Genomic DNA, 25,920 nt, shown 5'->3' with positions numbered 1-25,920 from the left:
GATCCCAAGGAAAACTCTGAGCTGGCTGGTGAGGATGTTACCCAAGAGAAATTCTTCCTTTCTGGAGGGAGGAAGAGAACAGGGGAACAGTGGCTGCAGAATTAACCAATGGAGAGGCTACCGCAGCTCTGCCCCAGCGATGCCCTGGTGATGCCCTGGCACTGTCCTGGTGCTGCCCTGGCACCGTCATGGTGCTACCCTGGCAGCAGCAGCTGCGCTGGTGGTGGCTTTTGGGGATGAGGGGGCCACATCAGACCCTCCAAGTGACGGGCAGCCCCAGGATCTGTCCTGGTGGGAGGGACTCTGCAAACACCAGCGGAGGTTCCTGGGCATGGCCAGCATTCCCCCCTCTGCCATCTCACCTGGCCCTGCTTCGGTGCAGAATGGCCAGAACCCTGCCATGGGAGAGCAGGCGCTGGGGTGGTGCATTGGCATCCAGGGGATCTAATAGGCAACATGGACACCTCTGGGCAGGACAGAAAAGGTGGATTTTCTAGCCAACTGAGCATGGCAAAGCTCCTGAGCCCACTCACAACCCCAGCAAGCTCCCAGCACTGCTGGGTCCCCACTCTCATCAGGACCTCTCTTGCGTTGGTCCTCAGAAAGTCTCAAAAAAGCCTCTGGGAAGGTAAACAGTGCCCAGGCTGAGCTGCGGCCAAACACGTTGTCATCTCAGATGAGCTCAACAGGATGCCGAGTGACGCTGCGCATTCAGGGGAGAGAGGGAGCATGGGCCTTTGTAATTGATTTCCTAGAAAATTGCCTCTGTGTTTGGAGCAGGAGCATGAGGAGCGCAGGCAGAGCAGCCTTCTTCTCTAAGTGGCATCTCGAGGGTCTTGATTATTTCTCAGGAGTGGAAGCATTTATTTAGGCAGCCTCTGGAAAGGTCCCAAGGCTGCCGGCTGTTGCCCTCCCCTCCCCAAAGCCCTCCCAGAACATCCTGTACGTGAGGCTCCTCTGCATCTCTCTGCTGCTCCTGGGACACGCAGGGCACAGGGCTTGGCCAAAACACAAATGCGCCAACCACGTCACCCGCAGGCCAGGGTGCAGCCTCTGATCTCCGTCCCTTCAAGCTTATCAGTGAGGCCGGGAAGTCTTGCTTGAGGACCCCAGCCTCGACCCATCCCAGCTTTGGGTCCCACGCGGTCCCAAATCTGTGCTGAGGCCAGAAAACCCCATTGTGATAATCCAGCCCAGCTAATGAAAAGCAGATGAATCCCCAAATTAGTCACAGCTTCATGTTTTCCCACTCAGTTTCAAAAGCAGGGAGGGTGAAGCTTCAGCAGGGCTGCGCTGGCACCGCAGACCCGTGGCCCCGGCACGGCACCCTTCTGCCCACTCTGGCAGCCCCGAGCCCCTTCTGCTCCGGGTGTGGGCACCCACAGACAGGGACTGTGTCACGGGCTTGGCCACGCGAGCTCGGTGGGCTCCAGCCATCCCCCGCTGCAGCGGGTTTTGCAGCACTGGAGCCGTTCCTGGGTCTCCTGCCAGCGCCTTCCCCAGCTCCTCGCCCCCAGCAGCATTTGCTCCCCGTGCGCTCTGCAGAGTGGAGCGGGCAGGAGCGCCTCAGGCAGAGGTAAAGAGCCGAGGCCATTGCCTTGTGGTCCTGCTTCCCAGGGCAGCCATGGATCCACCTCCTGACCCAACCACCCCGGAGGAATGTGCTGTCCTGGTGCCCAGGCACGGCATGGTCTGATTTCCCTGATATGGGCCATAAATCCTCCTCCGGGGAGAGAGGGATGCACCCAGTGCTGCCAAAGCCAGGGTGGCTGCTGGGCACAGGGAATAGCTGGCCCATGCCATGATGGCCCTACCATCCCTTGGGACCCAGGCATGACGCAGAGGGGAGCCGGTTGGGCTATTTCTGCTGCAGCCGAGGGATGCGAAGGGAGGTCCCATTGGAGAATCAGCCCAGATTGGCTCCATGGGGCTCTGACCCCACCGGGAGGGAGAAGATGCAAAACCTCAGGGACAGCGCAGGCTGGTCCTATGGGCTGCTTGCAGACAGTAGGACCGGCGGCTGGCCGGGGGACGGAGCAGGCGGCACAGACCCTGCCATGGCCCGGCCAGCCCATGGGCAGCGTGCGGCTCGGGGCTGACAGGCAGGGGAAAGCAGGGGACACCTGGGAATCTCGTCATCGTTGGAAGCTCATCACCGGCACAGGCTCGGCCCCACGGTGCCTCATGCCAGTGCAAGGGGATGATCTGCTCGAACAAAAACCTAGGAAATGGTGTTTTGCCTGAGGGGGAATTTCCACAGGAAACCTCTGCTTCCAGCCACTCAGATATGGCTGGGAACAACCTCAGCAAATGCTCGGTCTCGGCAGCCAAGAAGCGTTACTGCCTAGGCAAAGGCTCTTTGTTCCCTCACATCATTCATCCAGCTCGGAAAAAACTTCCAGGTTGCTGCCTACTGAAAAACACGGAGCGATAACAGCCGGTCTGGGTCTGCGATGGGAACTGGAGCCCCCCATCAGCCTGGCGAGCACCGCTGCACCCTGGGGGGCACAGGAGGGCCTAGCCAGCACCCATGGTGCAGCCGGGACTCAGGGCACAGGCATCTTGTGCCCACCCCGGGGTCAGGGCTGGCTGGAGGGCATCAGGAGTGGGGGCACCAGGGCAGCACTTGGTCCCCCACCCCAGGCCGGTGCAGCCACGCATCCCTGCGCTCGCCAGAGCGCTCCCCTCAGCAGAGCCCAGGTTGCCACAGTAACCGCTCGGTCCCAGCCAGCTCCTGCCATAAACACACTGCTGCGGGTCAGCCCGGTTCAGTGGCGGCTGCACCGGGGCCAGGACAGTGTGGCACCGCGGCCGCCCCAGCGGGACCGAGGCCTGATGACGCTTCTGCAGGCAGAGCCCGGGTCCCTGCCCTCCGGTGTGGGATGCGGGCACGGTGCAGCATGGCACAGCCGAGTATGGGACAGGGTCAGGCCAGGCGGCAGGAATGGGACCCGGCAGCCGGGGCTGAGAAGAAAGCATGAGGGAAGCGAAAGCAGGAACCCGAAAGTGAGAGCAGCCCTGAACCGCGCCCCCCCCCAGGGCTGGGAGCTGCCCCCACAGTGGCCAGAGCTGGAAGAGATGGTGACTGGGCAGCTCTGATGGGAAAGCCGGCTGCTCCACCCTGGCTGGCAGTGGGGCAAAGCGTGGGCTGTGGGGCCGCTGTGGGGCACTGCCTATAGGGTCCAGATCCTGTGGTCTGAGTGGGCACCCAGCTCTAGGGATGGGGGGGAGGGCAGGTCACACTCCCCATGCTGGTGGGTTTCCAGCAGAGCTGACGTGCCTGGATGAAGGCAGAGGGGATGCAGAGGGCTCCCGCCCCTGCTAATGGCAGCGTGGTGCTAATTCCCAGGCCTCATGCTGATGGACACTGAGGAAACTGCATCTCTGGAAGGAAAATAAGGGAGAAAACCCACCTGAGGAGCCCCCCTGTGGCAGGCTGGCATCTCGGAGCATGCAGGGCTCAGAAGCTGATTTTGGTCGAACCCCACCAGCCTCCTGAGCAGCTGAGCCTGGAAGCAACGTTAGTCCATGGGGACGGTCAGGAGCTGCAGCGAATCCAGCCCGGGGCCCTTTATCCTGAGTTGGGGCGAGGTGAGCCCTTGGTGTTGGTGCCAGCACAGCCAAACGCCATGGTCTGAGCCAGGATGGGATGCACGCAGGACAACAGGCAGGTTGTGTTCCTCTGGCATGGCAGCCGCTGGCAGGGCTGGCAGATGGTGGCACTTGGGGACCGCGCTGTGCTGGAGCTCTGGGTCTGACCTCTGCCACACCTGGCAGCGGGCGCTGCTGCCGAGACCTTGCTTGGCTCAGCTCTGCTGCGTATTAAAGTTTGAGAGTGATGCAATATTTGACTGTTGTTTTACGGGTGTCGGGGAGGCAGGGGTGGCTTGTGCTCTGCAGCCCAGCTCAAAGCCGCCCTGAACAAGGGTGTGACGAGGAGGAGGCTTACATAGGCATTTGGAGTGGAGCATCCCACCGCTCGTTCCCTGTTCCACCTTGACAGCAGCACACGACTGGACAGAGGAAGGACGGAGGAGGAGACCGCAACGCAGGTCTCCCCTGGCAAACCAGCAGGTACAGAGCAGCATTTCATCCCTGCAGCCAGCCCTGCCCAAGCTCCACGGGCATGCAGGCACAGGGCTGGGCATGGCTTTGGCCAGGGGCTGGCGCAGGGCAACGGCAGGAGCTGGGGTCAGGGCAGGGCACTGACCCTCCGTGCTGCCTGCGGCCTTTGTGCCACCCATGCGCTCACCATTGCCTGGCACCAGCACCCGGCAGAGCCGTGGGCAAACGTTCCCGCCTGCTCACGGCGCTCAGGTACGTGCTGCCCTGCTACGTGCAGCCTGCGTGCCGGAGAGCAGCCGGGTGCCAGGAGGGTCTGCTCCGGCTGCGGAGGACGCACTTCTGCCTGTGCAATCTGACCCTGCGATGGTTTGGAAACGTGAACGGCGGCTGCGATGGGCTGCGTGGGAGCAGCCGCGCTGCCGAGCTTGGGGCACGTGCAGCCCTGTGGAGGGCGAGGGGAGCGGGGGGCTGGAACCTGCCGAGGCAGCTGCCCCAGGGCTGGGCCGGGTAAGGGGGAGGCTTGCGGTTTCCCTGCCTCATTGGAGCCGCCGGGGTCATTGCAACAGCAGTCAGGGAGCGGGGTGCTCGGCGCAACCACCCAGCACCGGCTGCGGCCCCGCGCAGCCCTGCGCTTTCCCTGCTCGCTGCCTCTGCCCGCACACGAGCAGGGCAACCCTTGACATTGCTGCAGCCCCACCGACAGGCACGGCTGCGGGCATGGACTGGACTGGGTGGCCAACGCCGGCTCTCTACAGAGCAGCTTGGTGCCGCAGGGCGTTCAGAGCCGTGTCCCTGTGGGAAGACCCTGCACAAGCGCCTGGGAGGACGGAGGAGGAGAGCCTCTAGCAGGTCCCCGGGCAGGAGGCGGCCAAGCCCCGGGGGTCTCTGCCTCCCACCCCCCCTTGCAACACTACTAGTCAAATTGCTTGGCCCCAGGGGCTGAGGCTGTAATCACGGTTGTGCCACAGCCTCTCTAATCCCTGTCTGCCGGTTTATCCCCAAGGAACTGTCAATATTGCACAGGCTGGACTCACCCGGGGCCAGCGGGACCCTGGGGCTCAGCTGGCTGCAGCTGGGGCCCCATGCGAGCTGCTAGCTTGCTTAATGCCAAGAGTTGCTCGCTCTGGACTCCCTGCAGCACAGGGCCGCCCTGGCAGGTGGCTGCCCGTCCCCGTGGGGCCGCCCCATCCCCATCACACGCATCTGTGTCCCAAGCAGCTTATCTGCATTTGGAAACCCCTAATCCGTTTGCACGTTTGGCTCAGACACCATCCCTGCTCCCTCCCCGCTGTGCTGCCGGAGGGGGCGGCCACAGTCGTGGGGATGGAGCAAAGCCGTCCCCGTGACCTCCTTTCGGAGCTACAAACAACTCCATTCCCCCACTGCCTGGCCCTCCCACCCGGATCCCGCTGCAGCACCCAGCATGGGGAGAAGGTGAGGAGCTCAGCCCCTCACAAACTGCAGCCCCCCAGGGATGGCCTGGGCAGCAGGAGGGGGGACAGTGTGATGGCAAGTGCCCCTTGCCTCGGCCACCCCCCAGTGCCGGTGCTGCTGGGGTCCAGCCAGCCCAGCCCAGCGACCTTCCCCAGGTGCTTTCTCCTGCTGCAAATCAGGCCGTGGCACTTGCCAAACGTGCTGCCAACAGGAGCATTCACAACATCAACCCCTGAGATCAGCTCAGCGGCCAATTAACCCCATTAGTCAAGGGCCAGGCCCCCTGGCTAAACTCGGGGAGCAGGGCAGGTTCCAACAGGGATGCAGCAGGGTGTGTGGGTGCAGGGAGATAAGAAACCACTTATCTGCAGGAGCGCGGGACAGGACGCTGCGTTCCTGACAGCAAACGGTTTTGGCAACCCCAGGGTTTGCATATCAGCAAGAAAATTCCTTGTTCCGGGGTTTTCCACCCTATCCTGCAGCTGGCAAAAGGGAGCTGGGAATCACCAGGGAAGGAGGGGGGGGTGTCCCTGGGGCTGAGCTGTGTTCCTATGGGACCCACCTCCCCCAGCACCCCGGGCTGCACTGCCAAGAGCAAACGCACAATCCCATGCAGCTGCCATGGGGGCAGGAATGGGTTTGCCAGCTGTGTGCAGAATCCTGGTTTGGTTCGATGGTGAAATGGAGGGTCCTGGTGGGGCTGGTTCCCAGAGCAGGGACACACGATGGCCTCAGCATTTAGCTCAGACGTAAGCAGGATGCTCCAGGGGGTGGGGAGGGCATAGGAGGCTTCAGGTCCACCTCCAACGCCTTGAACCAGCCCAGTGCAGCTGGTTCCACAGGGGCTACAGGGGATTTATTGAGCATGACCTGCATGAAAAAAAACCCTGCTAATCCTGCTCTGACTGAGCAATAATCTCTCCCTCTCGGCCTCATCAGAGCCCCAACCCTGCAACAAAAATCCTGCTGCTCCGTGGCTTTGCAGAGGGCCGCAGGTGGCAAGCGCTGGGGGTGCAGATCCCACAGGGGCCCTGGGGGAGATGCTGGTGCTCTACGGGCAGCACAGCCCTGCTGCTGCCTGCCTGCTCCCAGTCCCAGCCCCAGCTCCAGCCCAGAACACACACACACACACACCCGCCCCACGCAGGCACCTTGCCCTACAGAGCCTGGGACCTGCTGCCCTCAGCCCCAGCACTAGCCCAGGGCAATAGCGAGGGGCGACTCTGGGGGACACCCCGAGAGGGCAGGGCAAGCCCACACTGCAGCCCTGGGCCTGTGGCCAGGTCCCCGCAGGGCCCCCAAGCAGCCACCCCCTCACCCAGCCCAGGGATGCAGCCCCAAGGAGAGGGGCGGTGGAGAAAGTCAACTCCACCCGGAGCCCAGTGACCCACCACCCCCCCGAGGCAGAAGCACCCGTGGGGGGAACAGCACAGGGGTCCCAGTGCAGCCCCAGATGCCACCGAGCAGGCGGCAGCCCGAGCAGGGCCCCGGCGCAGCCATGTCCTCCCACGCTGGCACCGGAGTTTCCTTTACGCAAGCGGAGGAGACCCAGGCGCTGCGCCGGGGGCAGACAGAAAAAACCAGCCCTGTGCTGCAGCATGGTGATACACCCCCCCGCCATCCCCCTGCTCCCCCAGGGAAGTGCCCTGCCATGCTCCGATAAGGCAGGCGGCCCGAAAGCAGCCTGCCCACGCGTGCCGGGCAGCGGCGCAGGTCAGGTGCAGGCAGCACTGCGCAGCGGGGGGCGGGTGTGTGCTGGTTTGCGCTGAGCAAACCGCAGCTCTGGCGTCAGGGCCGGCGTTTCGCTGACAGAGGCCCCAGTTCCCGGAGTGGGGTAAGGCAGGCGCCGCACACAGACAGCTGAACTCACACGCCGAGAGCACGTCGCTTCAGAGCCTTTATTTTGGAGAAAGTTAAAGCCTGTAGATACAGCAATAAAATATACAAAAAAATAAAATTTTTTACAGTATTGAACGCTGCCCAGGTCTACAGTGACTGCAGCTGGAGGCAGCTGCACGGGAGCACTGGGGCAAACGGCCCTCGTCCCCTCTGAGCACCTCCCAACTTCAAAGGGCATTCCTGTCCCCAGGGCGAGCCACGGACACCCTCTCCTGCCCACACACAGCTAAAGGGGCTGGCCCGAACCCCACAGCCCTCTCTCCCTTTCCCCTGGGGATCCTACCCCCTGCCCTGCCCTCTGGCTCTCTGCCCACAGGCGGCGATGCTTCAGTGCAGCCCACGCTGCGGGGACATCCCAGAGTCTTTACTGGGCAGAAAAGCCAGAGCCACGCGACGGGTCCACCCTGCACCACAGCAGCATCGCTGGTACAGACGATTGAGGGTCTCTCTCCACCCAGGGCCAAATCAAGACAAATCAAGAGACCTGTAAAGCCTGGGGCTGGTGCCCACTCAGACACTTCTCTGCTGATGTTACCCACAGCCTCAGCGCCGACAGCTCCCACGTGCTGCCCCGAAGCGCCAGGCCCGGCTGAGCACAGCACACAACCCCCTTGGTGCCACCCACCACGGGCAGCTGCAGCCCCACAAACACCACGGGCTTCCAGATGCTGAGGGCAGGGAGTGCAAGCAGCTCTCCCACTGCCTCTCCTGCCCCTTCCTTGCTAATTCGTGTCTGCATGCCCACCGCACGGAATGGGCAGGAGGGCTCCTCCCGTTTTGGTAAATAAGCCATTGGCCAGCACAACTTCCACCTTTTCTCGACCTCCTGGGCAAGGAAACCTGCCCTCTGCAACAACCACGTCTCCGTCAAGCACTGGCCAACAGCAGATTCCTCCTCCTACGTACATCCTGCTCCCTTCAACTCTTGCCACCTCCTACCTTAACAGCAACAGCCAACCTCTAACAAAAATGCCACGCAAAGCCCCCAGGAAGCTGCAAACCCACTGCCTGGGACGTCACAAGCCATACCGGAGGGAAAAGGGCCAGGCCGGGCCATCCACTGCAGGCCACGTTGGATCCAACAGTCTCCCATCCTCCCCCCCAGCGTCCAACGGGTCTAATTCTGCACAGCGAGGGAGGCACAGCCGTGCTCCTGTCATTAGCATGGCCACAGGGCAAGCCACGGTCAGGGCAGCCTCTGTGGTTATACCCAGGTCCCGAAACAGACCCAAGATGCAAATGCTGCATGCTTACGAGCATGCACTGGTGTCGGGACACATCACTGCCCTGCCCCAGGGCAGCCTTTGCACCACAGGGAAACCAGTTGTCCCAGCAGGAGCCCTGGGGCTGCTGGAGTCAGCTGGATCTCTGCGCCCACAGCAGGAAGTTGGTGGCAAGCACAGGCAGCCACTGAACTCCCTGCTCCCAGCAAAGCCCAGGCTGAGCCCAGCCGAACCATCACCCTCACAGGGCAGGAGCGCCGGGGCCTATCTACCTTGCAACTCTGAGCCACGAGCTGGTCCTCCAGCAAAGGGCCAAAGGTGCGGAGAGGGGATCCCTCTGCACTCTGCAAGCTCTGGGAGGGCTGCTGGGGCAGCAGCAGGGCAGACCCCTGTTGCATGGCGCACCAGGTAACCCATGCGGAGGCCAGGAACGGCCGATCCCTTCTCAGGTGCCTGGAGGCAAAATCCAGGCTCATAGGATCTTCACGGGCTTTTAGACTCTGGCAGTCAGGAAAGCAGCTTTCAACAGCAGGCAGCGCAACTGGGGCTGCAGAAGCATTTGTAAAAACTGAGGCTGCGATTGGAGGCTAATAGGCACTTGAATGAGCGAAACAATAATAAAAAACTGTTATGGAAGGAAATAGAAAAAGGTTCATCCCCCCCTCCCCCCAAAGAGACGAACGGCACCACCCCGGAGAGGGTGGTGTTCATCTGGGTCAAACAAGGAATCAGTGGCAAGGACCCCAGCCCCCAGCTCCTCCCGAGGAAAGGCCCAGAGCAACCATGACCGAGCAGGGCGAGACCAGGGGAGCTCTTTGGAGGCGGCAAGCCCGAGTCCTGGGAGGGCCCCCGCGAGTGCCGGCGGAGCACCTCACATCGGTGAAGAAGCACACTCCGGGGTCAGCTCCATGTCAAAGGTCAGCGACTCTGCGGGGAGACACAGCCAGAGGTTACAGGGCCCATGTGTGGCTACAGCCAGGACCCCCTTGGGTGCCACGACACGCCAGACTCACCAAACTGCCCCCCTGCATTAGCCTCTGCTCCCTCACTGCTGTTGCCAAACTGCATGAGCGAGTCCAGGGTGCGCGGGGACATGGGCAGGTCTATGCTGTTGCTGAAGGAGGTGCTGTCCGAGGGTGGAAGGGAAAAAAACCAGAAACCTCCAGAGTCAGTGCCTGGCCAGAGCTCTCCGGTACCCCCTCTCCCCCCTGACAGGCCCCAGGGCACGGCACAGCCAGTCTCAAGAGCTCTCCAGAGGAAAGGGGCCCCAGGAGGGGAAGAAGCAGCCTGTGGTTAGGGCAGTGAGCCAGAACCTGGCTCAGCCCCCGTGGTCTCCCCCTGCCCAGGCTGGGAGCCTCATGGTACCCAGGCAGAGTCCAGGCAGCGGTGGGAAGGAAACCCCCCTCAAGCAAGGCTGAGCACACAAATGCCGCCTCAGCACTCAGAGATACCCCCCCGGAACACTCACGGAGTGACACAGATGAACTTGGTCTTCAGATACGGAGCAGCACCTGCAGAGGAGTGAGCAGCCTTGTCAAGAGCCGCCAGAGGGGGAACCTTGCTCTCATCCCCCTCCAGAGCACAGACCTGCAGACAGAGCCCACCCTCCCAGCCCTGGCACAGCCCTCGCTGCCTGCACTCCATGGGGACCCCACTGCTAGTTCCCTGATGTGGCTATGCCCTCCAGGGACCAGCACAGGATCCTGGCTGGTGACAGCTCTTCCACCAGTGCTGTCCCTGGAGCCTCCTCACAACACAGGAGCCATGCTGGAGCGCAGAAAGTCAACAACTACCTGAGTCAGTAGCTTCAGAGTGCTCCTGGCTCTCAGAGCGGCAGTACTTCCCAAATGCCTCCTCCTTGGGGATGTCTGGGTACAGGTACACCAGGGGGGACACCAGGATGTTGGTGGCATCCATGATTTTGTAGCCCATGATGATCTCCGCAAATGACATGTTGTTCAGCTGCTGCTTGGTGTAAGGCTCCACAGACTGGATCTGGGTCTTCCCTGCACAAGGAGACTTTTGACACAGGGCAAGACACCCACGTTCCTCAGGCAAAGACAGGGCCCTCCTCAAACACCCCAGGAGCAGCAGGGACAAGATCGGCCTGGGGCTGTGCTCAGCCTCACGAGGCACCCAGCAGACCACGGGACAGGACGGGGACCTGCCAGGTGGTTTCAGGGTCACAGAAAACTGCGCCACATGGGTGGCACATAGACAGGGACACTCAGGAGGCAGAGACCAGCAAAGGGCACCCAGGCTCAAAGAGTTAACCTAGGAAGAGCTCTTGTCAGGACAAGGACAAATAACAAGTGTCTTATCAGGGCGTTCCAAGCCCCCTTCGGAGCCAGGAACACTGGCTGAGAAAGGCACCGCACCCAGGGCAGCAAGGGGAAGAGCAACATACCGCTGATGTCCTTCTCCACCCACGTGAAGGTGATGCCACCTTCCTTGCTGCTCTCGCTGAACCGCAGCAGGAAGGTTCCTGGAGGCTTGGTGCTCAGGATGGCTCGCTCCCGCTCCTTGCTGATGAACCCCATGATGTACCTGGGCAGCAGAAAGTGAGGACAGCAAGGGTGGGTCAGGATACCGGGGCAGCTATTCCAGGATGTGAATTCTGCCAGCTCTCTGCACAGCATCAAGCAGCAGCAGGACCTGGGCTGGCCACCAGCAGAGCCACCAACATTTTAAGGACTCCCAGGTGGGTTTTCACTCTGAACCAGCCAACAGGGCATGGACAGAAAAAGCATCCCAGGAGAGCCCACCTGGACGAGGTGCCTGGACGAGGCACCCCGCTCCATCAGGACACGACTCGTGGGACCCCTCCCAAGACCCAGCCCAACCAAGGGTCTCTGGACTGACACTGGCCGAGGCTCACCCTTCGTTCCACAGCGCCAGGATGTACTTTTTCACCAAGTCAATGATGTTGTCCAGCCAGACCCAGAAAGAAAAGCCTTTGCCAGCCATGTTCTCCTGAGGAAGAGGAGAGAGAGGCCGTGAGCATGGCTTGGAGGAAGGGAACAGCCAAGGGAAGGTGCTGAGGGGAAGAGAGCAAGTTATACCTTGCAGAACTTGGCCCAGGTGATCTGACAGCCAGAGTAATTCACACCTGGCCCTGGCAGAGAACAGGAGCATCAACATTTAGATAGAGCTCTTCTTCCAAAGACACCACACTTCCAGGGAGCAACCCGAGGTTTGTGTTGTTTGGGAGAAAACCAAGCAACTGAAAATTATAGCTCCTCTCCCAAACAACACGATCTTGCTCCTGTATTGCATTTACAGACGAGAAGCCACCCTGAGGGACAGCAGGGACGGGCAGGACACCCACAGCAGGTTACCTAGAAGTTTTTCTGCCAGCGTTGTCAGCTGCTCGATGCTGAGGCCGCGCTTTGTGGTGGAGGAGAACTGCCAGCTCAGCACCTCTGCCACCTGGTCCCAGGTCCCAATGGGGGGTTTGGTGAAGAAGTTCACGTTCTGCGTGAGGGAAAACACAGCCCTGAGCAGGACACGGGACAGAAGCAGGGCCAGGTCCTGCCCCAGCCCTGCTCCCAGGCCACAGCTTCCCTCTCCCTGCCTGCAGCCTGCCTGCTGGGACACTCTGATCCCAAAGCCTGCACTGCTGCTCTGCCAGCTGCCCCCACAGCGCCAGGCCCTACCTTGGGGTTGTTAGTCAGCATGTTGTACCACAGGATGGATGCCCAGGCATTGGGCATCTGGCAGATGTTGGAGATGACCACCACAGGCAGTGAGTGGGTCTGCAAAGACAGGATGTGACCATGGGCTAGGACATCTCCCAGGGCTCCTCTGCACCCAGGCCCATGGCAGTGACAGGCAGTAACCCACAGCTCACCTCCAGGTCGATCTTCAACCCCTGGTGATACACCTCTGTCTCGAAGGTGATGAGGTGCAGCTCCTCAGTGACTATCAGCGAGGCCTAAGATGGAAGAGGACACAATGAGCACGCAGGAGACACCTGCCCTCAGCCTGACACACAGCCATCAGGCCCAACGCTGCTGCTTAGGTCTGGGTGAAGAGGGCTGGTCTGGCAGCTGCCAACACACCAGAGAGTGCCTGTGGACACTCCCTCTCAGGGCAGGGCTCCTGCTTCCCCTCATGGCTCAGCTGCGAGACAGGGAGCAAGACAGGGAGCAGAGCTGCTGGCAAAGGGCTCTCCTACCCAGGGCTCCCCCAGCACTTACATCACAGTTGGCTCTGCCTCCATTACCGCACCGTTGCTCCCGCAGGGTCTGTGGAGAGAAGGAACAGGCTGAAGCAACACCATGACGGCACACAGCCTTAACAGGAGCAGCCTGAAAGCTCGTGATACCTACCAGGTGCTTGAACTCTGCTGAGAGGCTACCATTGTTTGACTCCTCCATGTTCATGACCTTGGTGTTTGTCCCCAGGATGTTAAATTTCCGGGACCTCGAAAGAGGAAAGACAGAGCGTGGCTGACAGGGCCCTCTCAGAGCAAACGTGCAGCAGGCGTTTGCCAGGATTAAAAACAGAAGCAAGAAAAGAAAAGACATTGCACTTACCCCCGAAGTGCTGCAACATCCCCGGAATCCCTAGGAAAGGGGAGAGACACACCCGGTCATGGCCATGGCCTTCCCACCCTGATGTAGACCAGCTGGTGTGTGGGGCTGGCTACATCACAACATCAAGTCCCACAAGCCCCCCAAGGCTGTTCCCCCACATGGGAACAAACCCCTGGGACCCAGTGCCACCCTGCACCCTCCCCTTCTACTGGGCGTCACACTGGCCCTCAGTGCGGGGATGGAGCCTGACCCAACGGCAGCAGGAACAAGTCCCACTCCAGTAAACCCACTCAAAATCGCCAGGATCAGAGCACAGGACTCACTTGTCAATGCAGACTTTAATTTTCAGCTGATAGTTCAGCTCTGGAAACTTGACCAACAACCTGCAAAGAGTTAGCAGACACAGAGTGTGAGCGTGAACATCCTGCGCAGGCGAGCAACTCTAATTCAACACAGCATCTGGCACAGACTGCAGAACAGCTAGATGGACAGCAGTGCTGTGTGCCTCCCCCCAGCAAACAGCACCGCAGTTCACACCACAAAATTCAGAGATGCGGTATTACCCAGCTCCTCCGGCATCCCTGAGCCCATCTGCATGCAGACCTCTGACACGTCAGCCCCGACACCTGTCCCCAGAACTGGGGAGGTGCCCATGCTCCCCTGAGCACCCTGAGAAGGGCTCGGTTTGGCTGCTGACTGCCTGCACCAGGCAGACATCTGCTCTGAACAAACACCCGCCACACTGCTCTGTGGCAAGATGCTGCCACATCCCAAGGGGGCAACGGGCACAGCTGGGAGATGCTGAAGAAGTTCCAGGTAGAGTTTGGTGTTGGAGCAGCTGCTCTCTGTGGGAGCTGGTAGGGAACACAGGCCAGCTGAGACACAGCTGGCCAGAGATGCGTTGACTCTTCCTGCTCCCCACCCCTGCAGCGGGATTTACCAGAATTCTGGCTGCCTCCAGGAACGCAGCAGAGCCCCAGCCAGCAGCCACCATCCCTGCACTGAGTCACACAGGCGGCACTCCAGCAGGGCCAGCCTGCTGGGATTCATTCCCTCCCAGCACCAGCACTCCCCAGGCAAGCTGGAGGCTGGATCTGCACCAGCATCCCCTTCGGAGAGAGATCCTGCTTTGCTTTCCCCCACACGGCTCATTTCCCCTGCCCGTAGTGCAGCAGGATCGCAAGGACCGGTGACCCACCTGACTTTAGTGGTGAACTGCACGCCAGTTTTGATGACCAGGGGCCGGTCGGGGTGCATGGGCATGCAGGGCTGCCTCTCCACAACGAAAGCACTGCAGGGAAAGGCACAAGAACCACAGTTAAACCTCAGCCTGGCCCAGCATGCTCACTGCCCACCCCTCCACCCGCTGCCTGTGACCAGGGGACTGTCCACAGCTCCCTCCCAGCCCTTGACACCTTTTCATCAGGTTCCTGAACAGCTCCACAATCCGCTCCTCCAGCATGGGCCGGTGTTGGACAATTGGGTCACCCTTGTAGGACACTTTCTGCTGCAGTTCTTCCAACTTCTTGATCTGCTGCCGGGTCTGTAGCTGTGATTCAGCAAGAGAGGTTATCCTAGGGGAGCAGGAAGAACCAGTGTTAGCTCTGGCTGCCGAGCCCTGCATGGTCCCAGCCCGCAGAGCCCTACTCTTCTCTTGCTTGGGCAAGAGAGGATGCTCTCTATACCAAACCAGCAGAGAACAGAACATGCCTATGGCTCCTGGCCCAGCGCATTTTTCTAGGCCATGCATTACAAGAGAAACCTACACACACCCAAGTTCTGCAGAGACACAACAGGAACTTCTCACAGCAGCCTCAAAGTCCCACAGGCCTGGGGCTAACCATTCCAGCACTAGAGCCCACTATCGAGGCTCAGCCTGACTAGCAGATTACATTTATGCTTGCAGGCATCAGAAGCCATTTTGCAAAGATGTTTCCAGAGGCAAAGAGCTCACTTCCACTACAGGTGTTTGAATGCCACCTCTCTGGTGACTGATCCAACCCCCAGCCAGCTCCTACCAGTTCTCGAGCCGGTCTAAGCAGATATTTGGTGGGCCACCAATGCAGGCGATCTGCTGCCGTCTCTTCCAGTCTGCCAATTCCTCATCTGCCAGCATCTTCTGCACATACTCCATAGCTGACAACAGTCCAGCCAGCTCACTCACAATACCCTGTCAAAAAAGAAAGCAGAACCTTCAACACCCTCTGACTCCCTCCAAGATCTGCAAGTTTTACATTCACAGACAAGAAAGAAGTCGCCCAGGGCTGCATTTCCAGCACTGCTCTCAGTTCTGGCCATGCAGGAACACCAAACGCATACCCCAGGGGGATCTGGAGGGCCAGCTGCACGACATACCCTTCGCATTTGGTCCAGTGCCGTGAGCATCTGTTCCAGCTGCTGCATTTTCTGCCGGGTCACCGACTGATTGTTTCCATTCAGGTCCTGCATGTCTGTGCAAAGAGGTGAGAAAGCTTCAGCCATGCACATGGACTCCTCCTACCCTCCCAAGCATCACACAAACAAAAGACTTCCACTGCAAAGGAGTGGGCACCCTAGAAAAACTTTAATAGTTAAGCAGCGATCTCACACAGCCTCTAAGCACCTTGCTGGCTTTCCTGCAGGCAAAGCAGCGCTATCACCCCCACACGCCATTTCTCTGCTCACAGGCAGAGCTCTGGTTCAAATTCCCTGGAGGCAGTGTCAGAAGGCAAGGTTTCTCCAATTGCCATGCAAATGTCCTGAGCCTAAGCCACCCTTCTTGCTTGGAGAGGAGGCACCAGGAAGACTGGAACGTGCCCTCCAGTAAGTTTCCTAGCAGGAACACACTTTGGTTTGCCAGATGCTAATGAGCTTCCATTACCTCCTTGGCTTTTCAAAGTCTTGTAGTTAAAATCAAAGTCATCCTGGAGATTCTCCACCACTTTCATCTTCTGCTCCAGATCCTGCAAGGCAAGAGATGTGGATTTATTCAAAGCACTAAATCACCCCTGTGGGTAAAGGAGAAGGTACCTAGGCAGCACTCATACCTGCACCCTCTTCCTCACATCCTGCAGATGCTGCTCCAGCATCTGCTGCTTTTCCGTCACTACAGCTGCTGTCGGATGTGTTGCCTGTCCCCCTTGCTGCAGAGGGGACAAGGAGGGCATTAGAACAGGGCCATGACCCAGGGACACTCCCCTCCCTGCCTGAGGAGGTTTTGCAGGAAGGGTCTTCACAACCTCACTAACAAAACCCAGTGCAGCTGGCTGCTCGCTTGCAGCATTAGCTCCAGGGCTGCACAGCAAGGTGCATGGTGCAGGGCGCACCCCAAGCAAGGGGCAAGAGGAGAGACAGATGCACAAAGCTAACAGCCACCCCAGACAGAGAGCACCCAGGCTGCATCCTGGTGGGAAGCAGCTGCTGCCCAGAGAGCAGAAGTTATCAGCCACCGCAGCTGGACCATCCCTCAGCACAAAGCAGCTGTCGTTATTGAAGGAAGCGAGTGGGGAGCTTCAGACTGCAGCTTCCCTACAGCATCAAGTACCCAAACAGTGCTGCTGGGTGGGCGGTGGGACAGTGGCCCCTGGTCACCCAAGCCACTGACCTGGGCTGCAGTGGCAGCTGTCTGGAGGAGCCGGGACTCTTCCCACAGGCAGCGAGCCACGATGCGGGCTATTTCCATTGGCTTCTCCAAGTATCTGCTCTGTAAAAGGTTCAAATCCCCAAGTTTAGCAGGCACAATGTAACTCCCAGCATCCTTTAGGGGTGTGGGTCGTGAGCTGTGCTGAGGAAGCCATTGGACTTCCACAGGCTCCCCCAATGCCTCCCCATGCCAAACCAGTGCTTCCCATCTCACCTGCAGGAACTGCTTGATGCGCCGCAGGTTGTGCTGGTACAAGACGTTGGACTCCTGCAGGAAGCGGCTGTACTGCTGGTCGATCTCCCCCAGCAGGTTGTGGAACACCAGCGTAGCATGCGACTCCTTGCTGGCGGCGTACGCCCTGCATGAGGGAGGGCAGAGTCCTGGGTGCCCGGCACAGGGGAAGGGACAAGGCAGCACTGCAGCCAGCACTGCAGGCAGGGCAGGTCTGCTCACGCCTGCCATCCCCCACGCAATTTAACACCCCAGCCATCTTCCTAACCTGCACCAAAGCAAGGGCTAGAGCAGGCCTGACTTGCTTCACGCCAATAAACCGAGCCCTTGGACTGCACCCGCAAGGGCAGCGCGACACAGAGGTTTTGGACTCGGACTTAAAGTCTGGCCTTAAGCCAGGCAGACAGTGCATGCAAGCACCTCACCAGTCCCATGTGCTCTCTGGATGGGATCCAGGAATCAGTGCTCTGTGTCAACCTCGCTTACAACAGAGGTCAATGTAAGTCAGCCCTGAATGGGGACACCTCTGCTTTGGAGCTCTCCCTTCTCCTGGTCCGGGGTCTGGCACTATGCACACAGAGTCCCACTCCCCTTCCCGCCACACGAGCCTCAGGGAGGAAGACCAGCCCTGCCATGTCAAGAGCCCAGGGAAAGTGGCAGAGCTCCTCCAGACCTGCTGCCTCCCCAGTGCAGGTGTCCGGAGCAAAGTCCCTATGCCAGCATTTCGCAAGAACTTACCAGTCCTGGCTCTCAATCCACGGGGCCAGAAACTGCCGGAGCTCCATGGGAAAGCTGTCGCTGTAGAGCTGGTGGAGCTGCTCCAGGTATCGCGTGTCGAGCTGCTGCAGCTGGTTCCACTGGGCCATCCTGGCCAGCTCCGGAGACCTGGTGGGATGGGCACACATGCTGCTCAGAGCTGGCACCCAGGACTCTCCAAACTCCCTCCTGCCAGCCATTCAGCAGGACCCAGCCACAACCGCTGCTCCCCTTTGGGGTGGGCTGACGGGGCAAGAACCAGAGACAGCCAGGGCACGGCAAGCCTGGGGCACACAGCTCCGAGAGGGCTGGCACTGGCAAGGGCCAGGCAGTGCCCATCCCTCCAAGGGTAGCTGCTGTGTGCACAGCTCTGGGCCCGCGACACTGCAGAGCTCCAACGCACCCCAAGGGATGAGCCCAGGCCCCGTGTCCCCGAGGAGCTGATCACACATCCAGGAGCCGGTTCCTCTTCAGCAAAATCCACCCCGAGCCAGTAGCCACAGGACCAGTTCAAGGAGCCCTGGGACTAGCACCAGTTTGTGCTTCCAGGCTGGGGTCTGGCAAGGCAAGAGTGGCTGCCAGCTCGGGCTGGCAGGGCAGGCACCTCTGCCGTCACCCATGGGTGGGCCTGGGTCAAGAGAAGGCGGAACTGCAGGCTGAAAATGCATCCTCAGTGTGGGAATACTGGCACGCATGCCTCGGGGAGGCTGGGGAAGGAACCAGCCTGGCTGCGAGGGGAAAAGCCCTTTTCACACCCGCTGACATCCGTGCTGCAGCACTCGACCCCGGAGCCCCCGACGGCGCAGTACACGGCCACGCAGCCTTGCCTGCCTGCAGGGTGAGCAGCAAAGCAGCCAGAGCACCAAAAAGTGAGGGCCCAGCAGCACCACTTCATCCCGAGAGCTCAACTTGAAATCCAGCCAAAGGCAAGCATGGAAGGCAGCTTCGGCCCCAGCCCAGCCGAGCTTCCCAAGAACAGCGGTGGCAGAAAGGTTTCACTCCAGCCAGCCCAGCTGCAAAGCTGAATAAAGCCCAGATTCTGACTCATTCTTTTTTCACCACATGTCATGAAATTAATCTGAAACATCTGAGCTCAGAACAGCAGAGCTGACACTGGCACCGGCAACCAGTGGCCATTTGCACCAGATTACAGGAGCAGAGCAGGCAGGCCCTAGCTGCTGAGCTGAGCCTCATCCTCTCCCACCCCTGTGGAGGATCTCACAGCCCACAAACCCGAGATCTCGGGGGAGGCACAAGCCCGCAGGGCTGGGTGCAGCCCCAAGCAGGTCAGGCCGGATGCAGTCACTCTTACAAACCCAGTCAGGTAGGAAGCCTCACTTCTCAGCGCTCCTCACACCACAGGGTCAGAGCAAGGTTAAAAGTTATGTCATAGGCAGCTCCGAACACCATCAAACCCCTCAGACCTGCGCTGAGCTGCGCAGAAGCTCCCCCAGCACAGGGAACACAGCTTTGGGCTCGGCTTCAGGAATTGAGCTTCCATCTGTCCTGCTTCAGCCTGGCAAGCACCGAGCTTCCCCACACGAGAGCACACTTCCAAAGTGCTTGCCTTCGGCAAAGCTTTCTCCTAGAGAGACGCACCATTTCCCAAAGCTTTCCTACCTTCTTGCCAGAGGGGAAAAGAGGGGTCTTGGGCATGTAGGTCACCAGCGACAGGTACAAGGCTTTAATGTGGTGCCAGTGTCTTCCAGGCGCCCTCCGGCCAGAGGTGCGCATGCCTGCCTCTGCTCCGGGAGGCAGGGAAGGAGCTGCAGAGCTTACAGTAAGTGCAGAAGGCGGAGACTGCCAGGAAACAATAGAAACAAGGAAGGAGCAATTTTCAAGTTAGCAACTTGTATATCGATGGAAATCAAACTAATGCTAACGAGGGGACCGCAAGCTGTGCTTAGGGAGCAAAGGCACAGAGCTTTGCTCTACGCCAGCACAAAGTCACTTCCCTGCAGAAAGCTGTTTGCTCTTCCCAAAGGTCACTGCAGCAAGTGACATGCCAGCTGGGGTTTGGGGACAGCTGGGCAGCCAGTGACCAGCAGCCAGGCTGGTGGCCCAGCTGGTGCTGCAGGAGCAGAGCGCAGGCAATGGGGCCCAGCACCAGCCAGGAGTCCCAGGCTGGCCCTGGGCTCGGTGTGGGTCAGGGCACCGCACTCCATCCCGCGGCACCATGGGCACATGAGCCCGCCGCAGCTTCTGCGGGAGCAAACCATCACGGTGGGGCAGCCCCGAGGAGCCAGCACGAAGGAAATCACAGCAAATGCCCCAGGAGGTGTGAAGGTCTGGGAACAGGCCAGCACCAGGAGGGGTGCTGGAGGCACAGAGCAGTGCCCGACAAGCAGAGTGAAGAGGAGGTAGATGGGAGGATGGCCATGCCACCCCTTGAGATGGGATTTATTCCCCTCCAGCAAACCAGGCTGCTCTGCCCTAGGCCCCAGGATGGGCTGGAAGCAGGTGAAGACACAAGCGAGAGCAGCTGCTCCACCTAGGAGCCAAGCAGGCTTTTATTAGGCAGGACAGTCATTTATGAAGCTTTGATGGCAAGTAAGACTTCCCTGGGTACACAGTAGCATCAGGCAGGAGTTTTGAACCTCGCTTGGAGCACAGAGCTGGGTGCTTGTGCAGATTTCCAGCAGCACAAGAGATGACCACAGGCACCCTGCCACCACCCGCAGCTGCCCACCCACAGCTCCCATGCCCCAAGGCCCCGCTTGACCACGAGGGGCTGCACAGCATAGAGAGCTGGGTTTCACTAGCAGCTTCTCCAAGATGGGCCCACATATCAGATCACTGTCACCTGACACTTTCAACATCACTGTATGTCGCGCTCTTCTGATCTTTGCTGCACGTGACACTTTCCCCATTTTTCTGGATGCTTTTTGAAAAGGAGAGAAAAGGGGAGCATCCTGTTGTGGACTGAGACACAGGAAGAAGACAGACACTGGCACCTGACATGAAGTTAAAGAGGTTTTTAGAACTTTACAGCATCGAACAGGCCCAAAGACAGGAGCAACACCCACAGGACATTAACCTTGAACAACAACCCTCTGGCACAACCCTCAGTGAAGGCCATGTGAACCAAGCCTGTTTTCAATGGAGCAATGAGAGGGAGGAGGAGAGAGACCCCAGCCCATGCAAGAGCCTGTAAATAACAGACTCTCCTTCAGCCTCAGAGAAAGACTTGCCTTGATGTGACAGGGCCTTTGCAGCCCCAGAACTTTTGTTTTCTGCAACTGCTGACCAAGAAAGGCTGGGCCATTAGCTGCGCAGTTCATGGCTGCGTACTGGGCATCACATCAAAGCCCCCATTCTGCAGTGAATTCAGCTGTTTGCTGGCTGTTTGGCTGCAGCAGCATGTGGAATGCTCCCTCCACACAGGCAGCTGTGGTGTGTTCACAGCCCTTTTAACTTGGTACTGGAGGCTATTATTACAGTGTGAACCATACAGTGCTGCTTCTGGGGGGGAAAACCCCAACAAATACATGGGCCAGGCAACAGCTGAAAACCTACAAGCCACCAGAGTGCCCTGCCTGCCGGTGAGCTCAGCCACCTCATTTCCTATTGCACCACCACGACGGCAACCCCGTGCATGGTGGGTGCTTCTCCAGCCTGTCCGGAAACGGTAGCCACTGCCCCAGCCTGTCTCCTGCCAGAGCAGCGTCCCCAGCCCTGAGCCAGGAGCCGAGGACCGGTGCTGCAGCATCGCCATTGCACGGGAGCCGGCTTCCTGGGCACTGCCCAGTGCAGAACAGTCATGGACAGACTTTCTCCTATCAGGCTGCAGCAGCTGAACCAGATGCCACTTTGCTGGATCCTCCTTGATCCGAGCGGATCTTCCACAAGAAAGCCACAACCTGGGTATTTCAGGGCAGTACTGGAGCCCCAATCTGCAGTGCACCAAAAGGCCAAAAGCAAAGCCCTCAGGCTGCTGCGCAGAAGCGGCATTTGGACAGGAATCAGCCACTTCTCACTGCCACAAATAGCTGCAGGATGAGCCACCGTGGCAGCCCGGGCTCCCACTCAAGCACGAGATCCTCCCCGCTGCAGCGCATGCTCCGCGGCCGCAGGAAGTCGGCGCCCTGCCAGGGCCCCAGCACCGCACACCGTCGTACCGATCCCTGAAAAACAGAACTAGCATGCAGCGAAACATGAGCTGCTCTGCCTCTTCCCACCGCAGGCACCTCCTTGCAAGGCGAGCAGCCGAGGAAGCAAAGGAAGTCACTGCAGACCACAAGCACAAGTACAGAACCACCACAGCAGGCTCGCCCCGCGTGGGAGCGGGGCAGCAGCCCGCAGAGAAGGCCGCTGCCTGCTAGCTGTGCCTGCAGCCAGCCCAGGGCAGGACACTGTCTCTGCTCACCATCCCCAGAGGCTCCATGGCACCCAGTTCTCACCTCGAGGGATCTCTCAGCCTCGAGACGGGCTTTGCTAGAACATGGGCTCATGCCAACAGAGACAGGTCTGCTGCAGCAGGTGACAGGAGGGCACGCAGCCCCGGGGAGGGGGCCCCGTGACAGAGACTGCCTGGCCCACTGTCAACTCAGGGAAGGATGTGGGAAGACAGGACCAGCTGGGAGCAGGAAGCAGTCAGGAAGCCAAAAGCCTCCTCTCCCTCCCGAAGGGCTGAGAGGGGATGTTGCCTCCTTTGGTGTAGCACTGAGCTCCAGCTCCTCCAGCATCAACAGAAGGCAGCCAGGCAGCCTGAAGCACTGACTATCCCAAAGGGAAAAGGTCCCTGTGACGTTCCTTATTGTCACAGTCACTAGCGTTAGGGAAGCTCTGATCTCGTCAGCCCTGAAACCCCACGCAGGAGCCTCTCCCCAGCCAGCCCCGCCACTGGGAAGCCTCCGTTGACTGGATTTAAAGATCTGAGGGTTGAACCTTTCCGATTCTGCTGGGCTTGCCTGTCTCTGCGGTTAGCGTCTCCTCCCGTCTCTGGAACGGAGCCAGGCAGCAACCCATGCAGCCAGGGCCAAGCACTGCATGATGCAAGCCCAGGGGTAAACACACTGTCCAGAGCTCAGAGCAAAGCTGCTAAAAGTAACTCAAGAGCTAAAGTTCATCTTTCTTTAGCTCCCCTGCAAGGACAGAGCACGAGAGCCAGGCCCGAGCTGTGTGGCGTCACTGGCAGCTCGGCAGAGCTCTGCACACTCCAACAGCCTTATTTAAAACAGGGCTGCTGCCCTGGAAGCAGTCCCACAATTGCCTTCCATCTGCTTTCTCGTTTCTGGGACGCGCCTGAGAACAGCCCTCGCCTGTGCCCCCACAACAAGCGGCAATGACCCCCGGGGCAACGTGTATGGGGGGAATCACCAGAGAGAGCCTTGAAAGGACTGTGGCACTTATCCCCTGCATTGCCATGAGCAGGAGGAAGCTCAGTTACCGATAGCACCGCATAGGTCACATTAACAGAGTTATCACCAGTGGGAGCATCATAGACTCATGACAGATGCCATCAACAACGCTTCATGGGAGCCCCGGCTTTCCAACAAACTGCTGCACTGACGCCAGGTGCCTCGCTGCCCCAGCTTCCACACAACAGGCTGATGAAAAACTGTTCTTCTACAACAAAGCAGCTAATTGCTCCAGGCAAACACAAGAGCAAGTTTTGAAAAGGCTATTAGGAGAACTTGGCTCCGCTCCTCTGGAGTGTTTTCAAAGCCAGCCCTGGAGGTGGAAAAAGAGAGCAGTGATGCAGAGATTTGTGAAAGGAGAAGAGGGTGACAGCGCAGGGCAGATGGAGGCTCTGGGAGACCTCGCAGCCACAGCACCGAGTTCTCTGATCAACCCACAGGCCACAGCTGGCTGTTCCTCACTGCAGCTCAGCAGCTCTCCAGGGTCCATCCCAACACATAACTCTCACTGCAGAAGCTGCGAGTAATGCTGTCACCATCCCCCCCAGGGCAGAGGATGCCCAGCCACACACCCCTCCTGTCCTCTGCCACCACCACTCCAGCAGCTCCAACAGATCCACAGGAAACAGCAGAAGAGGCTGCACTGGGGAGTGACAGCGACAGCAATCACTTTCAGGGTGGAAATGGGGTCAACTGCCCTGAGGTGCACACACAGGCAGGGACAGTACCCTGCAGACGCAGAAGGGACCTTCTCTGGAGCGGGCCCAGGGCAGCCCACCCTCCACACCTGGGACACCACCGCTGCTCCCCCCACACTGCCGGTCCTCCAGCTGCGCCCCTCCAACAGGTGCACATGGGTGTGCACAGGCAGCCTGTGGAACAGGAATCACGCACACCTCAGGACAGTGTTGTGCTGAGTGGTGGGAAGCTGACAGGCAGCACAGAGGCCAGCAGCAGGCAGGAGTGGTGGGCAGAGCTGTCAGCACCCACAGAGCGCTCTGGCTACTCGGCCACACGGCTCATATTCACCCGAGATGCATGACCCGACAGCTCTGCTCTGCACCTGCTTCTCGGCCACTCTGCCTCACACGTACTGCTGGCAAGGATGGTTATCGAACCAAAGCCTGGTCCAGGCAGAAGACCCCAAGCAAGACGTTGCTGAGCAGTTCTGTTCAAGGGGTGGCTAAAGCTGCAGCCCTGAGCTCACAGCTCTACTAGAGAGGTCAATCAGGTCTTCAAGCCTTGGTCTGCCCAGGTGCAGGACCCTCAGTTAGGCTTTCAGTCTTGGTTACGAGTCATTTCATCAGCATGAACATTTCACCTCTGAGACAGGCTGCATCAACATCTGTCCTGAACCCTTGCTCAGGCAATCTGGAGTTTGTGGCCCAAGGGTCATCCTACAGTTAAACCCCTCAAAGCACACAGACCATGTGAGAGCCCACCATCCGGGCTCACCAAAACCAGACCAGGTGGCAGCTCCTCAGGCCCTACCAGTCCAGACGCTTCTCACTCTCCGATAACCCCATTTAGGCTTTGAACCCTCTGTTGGGGTTTGCACGGTGTAAGCACGCTTCACTGCTTGGGGAGCGGGGACCCCACACGCAGCGCATGACAACGCCAGTGCCGTGGGAGCTCGGAGCCTCACAGGCTTCTGGGAACTGCCCCTGCCCAGCCAGGACTCGCTCTGTGCCTGCTGGGAACTGCGGGAAGGAAAAAAATCCCATTTGCTGCAAGACTAGAGGTTTAGGTTAATTAGTACCTCCCCAATTACGACTACCCCGGGAGCGCGGGGTGCTGCCCTCACCTGCTGCTGGGCACCCGCTCACGGCGGCACCAGGCTCAGCCCGGCCGCCGGGACGGGCCGCAGCGGGAACCAGCTGCCGCCTCCCAACAAAAGCGAAACCGCCGGCCCCGAGGGCAGGGACAGGCCCCGGCCGACGGGGGAGGCTCCCGGGAAAGACCCCGCTGCGTGCGGCTGGGGGCCGTGCCCTCCGCCCTGACGGCCCCGCAGACACCCGACGGGCCGGAGGCGCTGCCGGAGCCGCCCCCCCGCCACCGCGGGCGGGGGTGGGCCGAGGCTACGGCGGCGGCAGCAGCAGCCGTGCCCACCCCCCCCCCGCCCCGCCACGGCTCAGCCCCACCGAGATGAGCAGCCCCGGCCCCAAAGCGGCTCGGGGAGGGGGGGCGAATACCTGCGCCCCGGGCTCTGGCTCCCAGCCCCGGCAGGCACCCAGCCCCGGGCCTGCGCACCCGGGCCCTGACACCCGGTTCCCCGGTGCCAGCCTGCCCCCGGGGCTCAGCAGCAGTGGGCCCGGGCACCCGGCGGCCCTGGCCGAGCCTCCCGGCACCTGGTCCCCGGCCCCACAGTCCCGTCCCGTCCCCCCCCAGCCGCTCCCCGCGCTCACCGGCGGTCCCGGGCGGGGCGGGGCGGGGCAGCGGCTCCCGGTGCCGGCGACGATCGCGTCCGGACCCTGCCCGAGTGACGAGAAACCTGCTGCCCGCCCGGCCCCGCCCCACCCTCGCGTCACGCCGAGCGCGGCCAATAGCGGCTCTGCGCTCCCGCGGCCCCTGCGAGGGACGGGCCCTGACGGCCAATCAGCGCGGCCGCCCCCGCGCCTCATCACGGCTCGCGGCGGGGCGGGGGGGGGGGGGGCTGCCCCGTGCCGGCTGTTCCCGGACGGCGCCGCCTCCCGCCGTTGGGCGGAGCTGGGGAGGGGGCGGTGCGGCGGGGGGGGCGGCGGCTGCCGGGAACGGCCGTGCGGGAAACCCAGCTGAGTTCCGGGCAGCGCCCT

The 25,920-nt window shown here is 60.3% G+C and overlaps 1 protein-coding gene across 3 annotated transcripts; it reads right to left on the bottom strand.

Moving 5' to 3' along the window:
- Positions 1-7,383: 7,383 nt before the first annotated feature.
- STAT3 (signal transducer and activator of transcription 3) lies at positions 7,384-25,665 on the bottom strand. Of its 3 annotated transcripts, none has more exons than XM_069786289.1 (24): positions 25,534-25,665; positions 17,751-17,897; positions 16,995-17,139; positions 16,743-16,841; positions 16,186-16,281; positions 16,020-16,101; positions 15,515-15,609; positions 15,178-15,329; positions 14,575-14,733; positions 14,358-14,450; positions 13,483-13,542; positions 13,160-13,189; positions 12,953-13,046; positions 12,821-12,868; positions 12,472-12,555; positions 12,278-12,376; positions 11,960-12,095; positions 11,684-11,736; positions 11,500-11,594; positions 11,029-11,168; positions 10,412-10,627; positions 10,090-10,132; positions 9,635-9,747; positions 7,384-9,548 (listed from the first exon to the last, which is right to left on the bottom strand). In XM_069786289.1, exons 2-24 carry the CDS (start codon positions 17,876-17,878, stop codon positions 9,493-9,495), a joined length of 2,316 nt encoding a protein of 771 aa, XP_069642390.1. In that variant the 5' UTR covers positions 17,879-17,897; positions 25,534-25,665; the 3' UTR covers positions 7,384-9,492. The 3 variants fall into 3 exon arrangements, with proteins under 3 accessions (XP_069642390.1, XP_069642392.1, XP_069642391.1); XM_069786291.1 differs by having other exon boundaries at positions 10,415-10,627; XM_069786290.1 differs by lacking the exon at positions 25,534-25,665 and adding an exon at positions 19,389-19,410.
- Positions 25,666-25,920: the final 255 nt, after the last annotated feature.

Source organism: Haliaeetus albicilla, chromosome 7, assembly GCF_947461875.1.
Source record: "Haliaeetus albicilla chromosome 7, bHalAlb1.1, whole genome shotgun sequence".
NCBI lineage: Eukaryota > Metazoa > Chordata > Aves > Accipitriformes > Accipitridae > Haliaeetus > Haliaeetus albicilla.
Note: the sequence above shows the minus strand (reverse complement) of the source record. Positions and strands in the feature narration are given on the sequence as shown.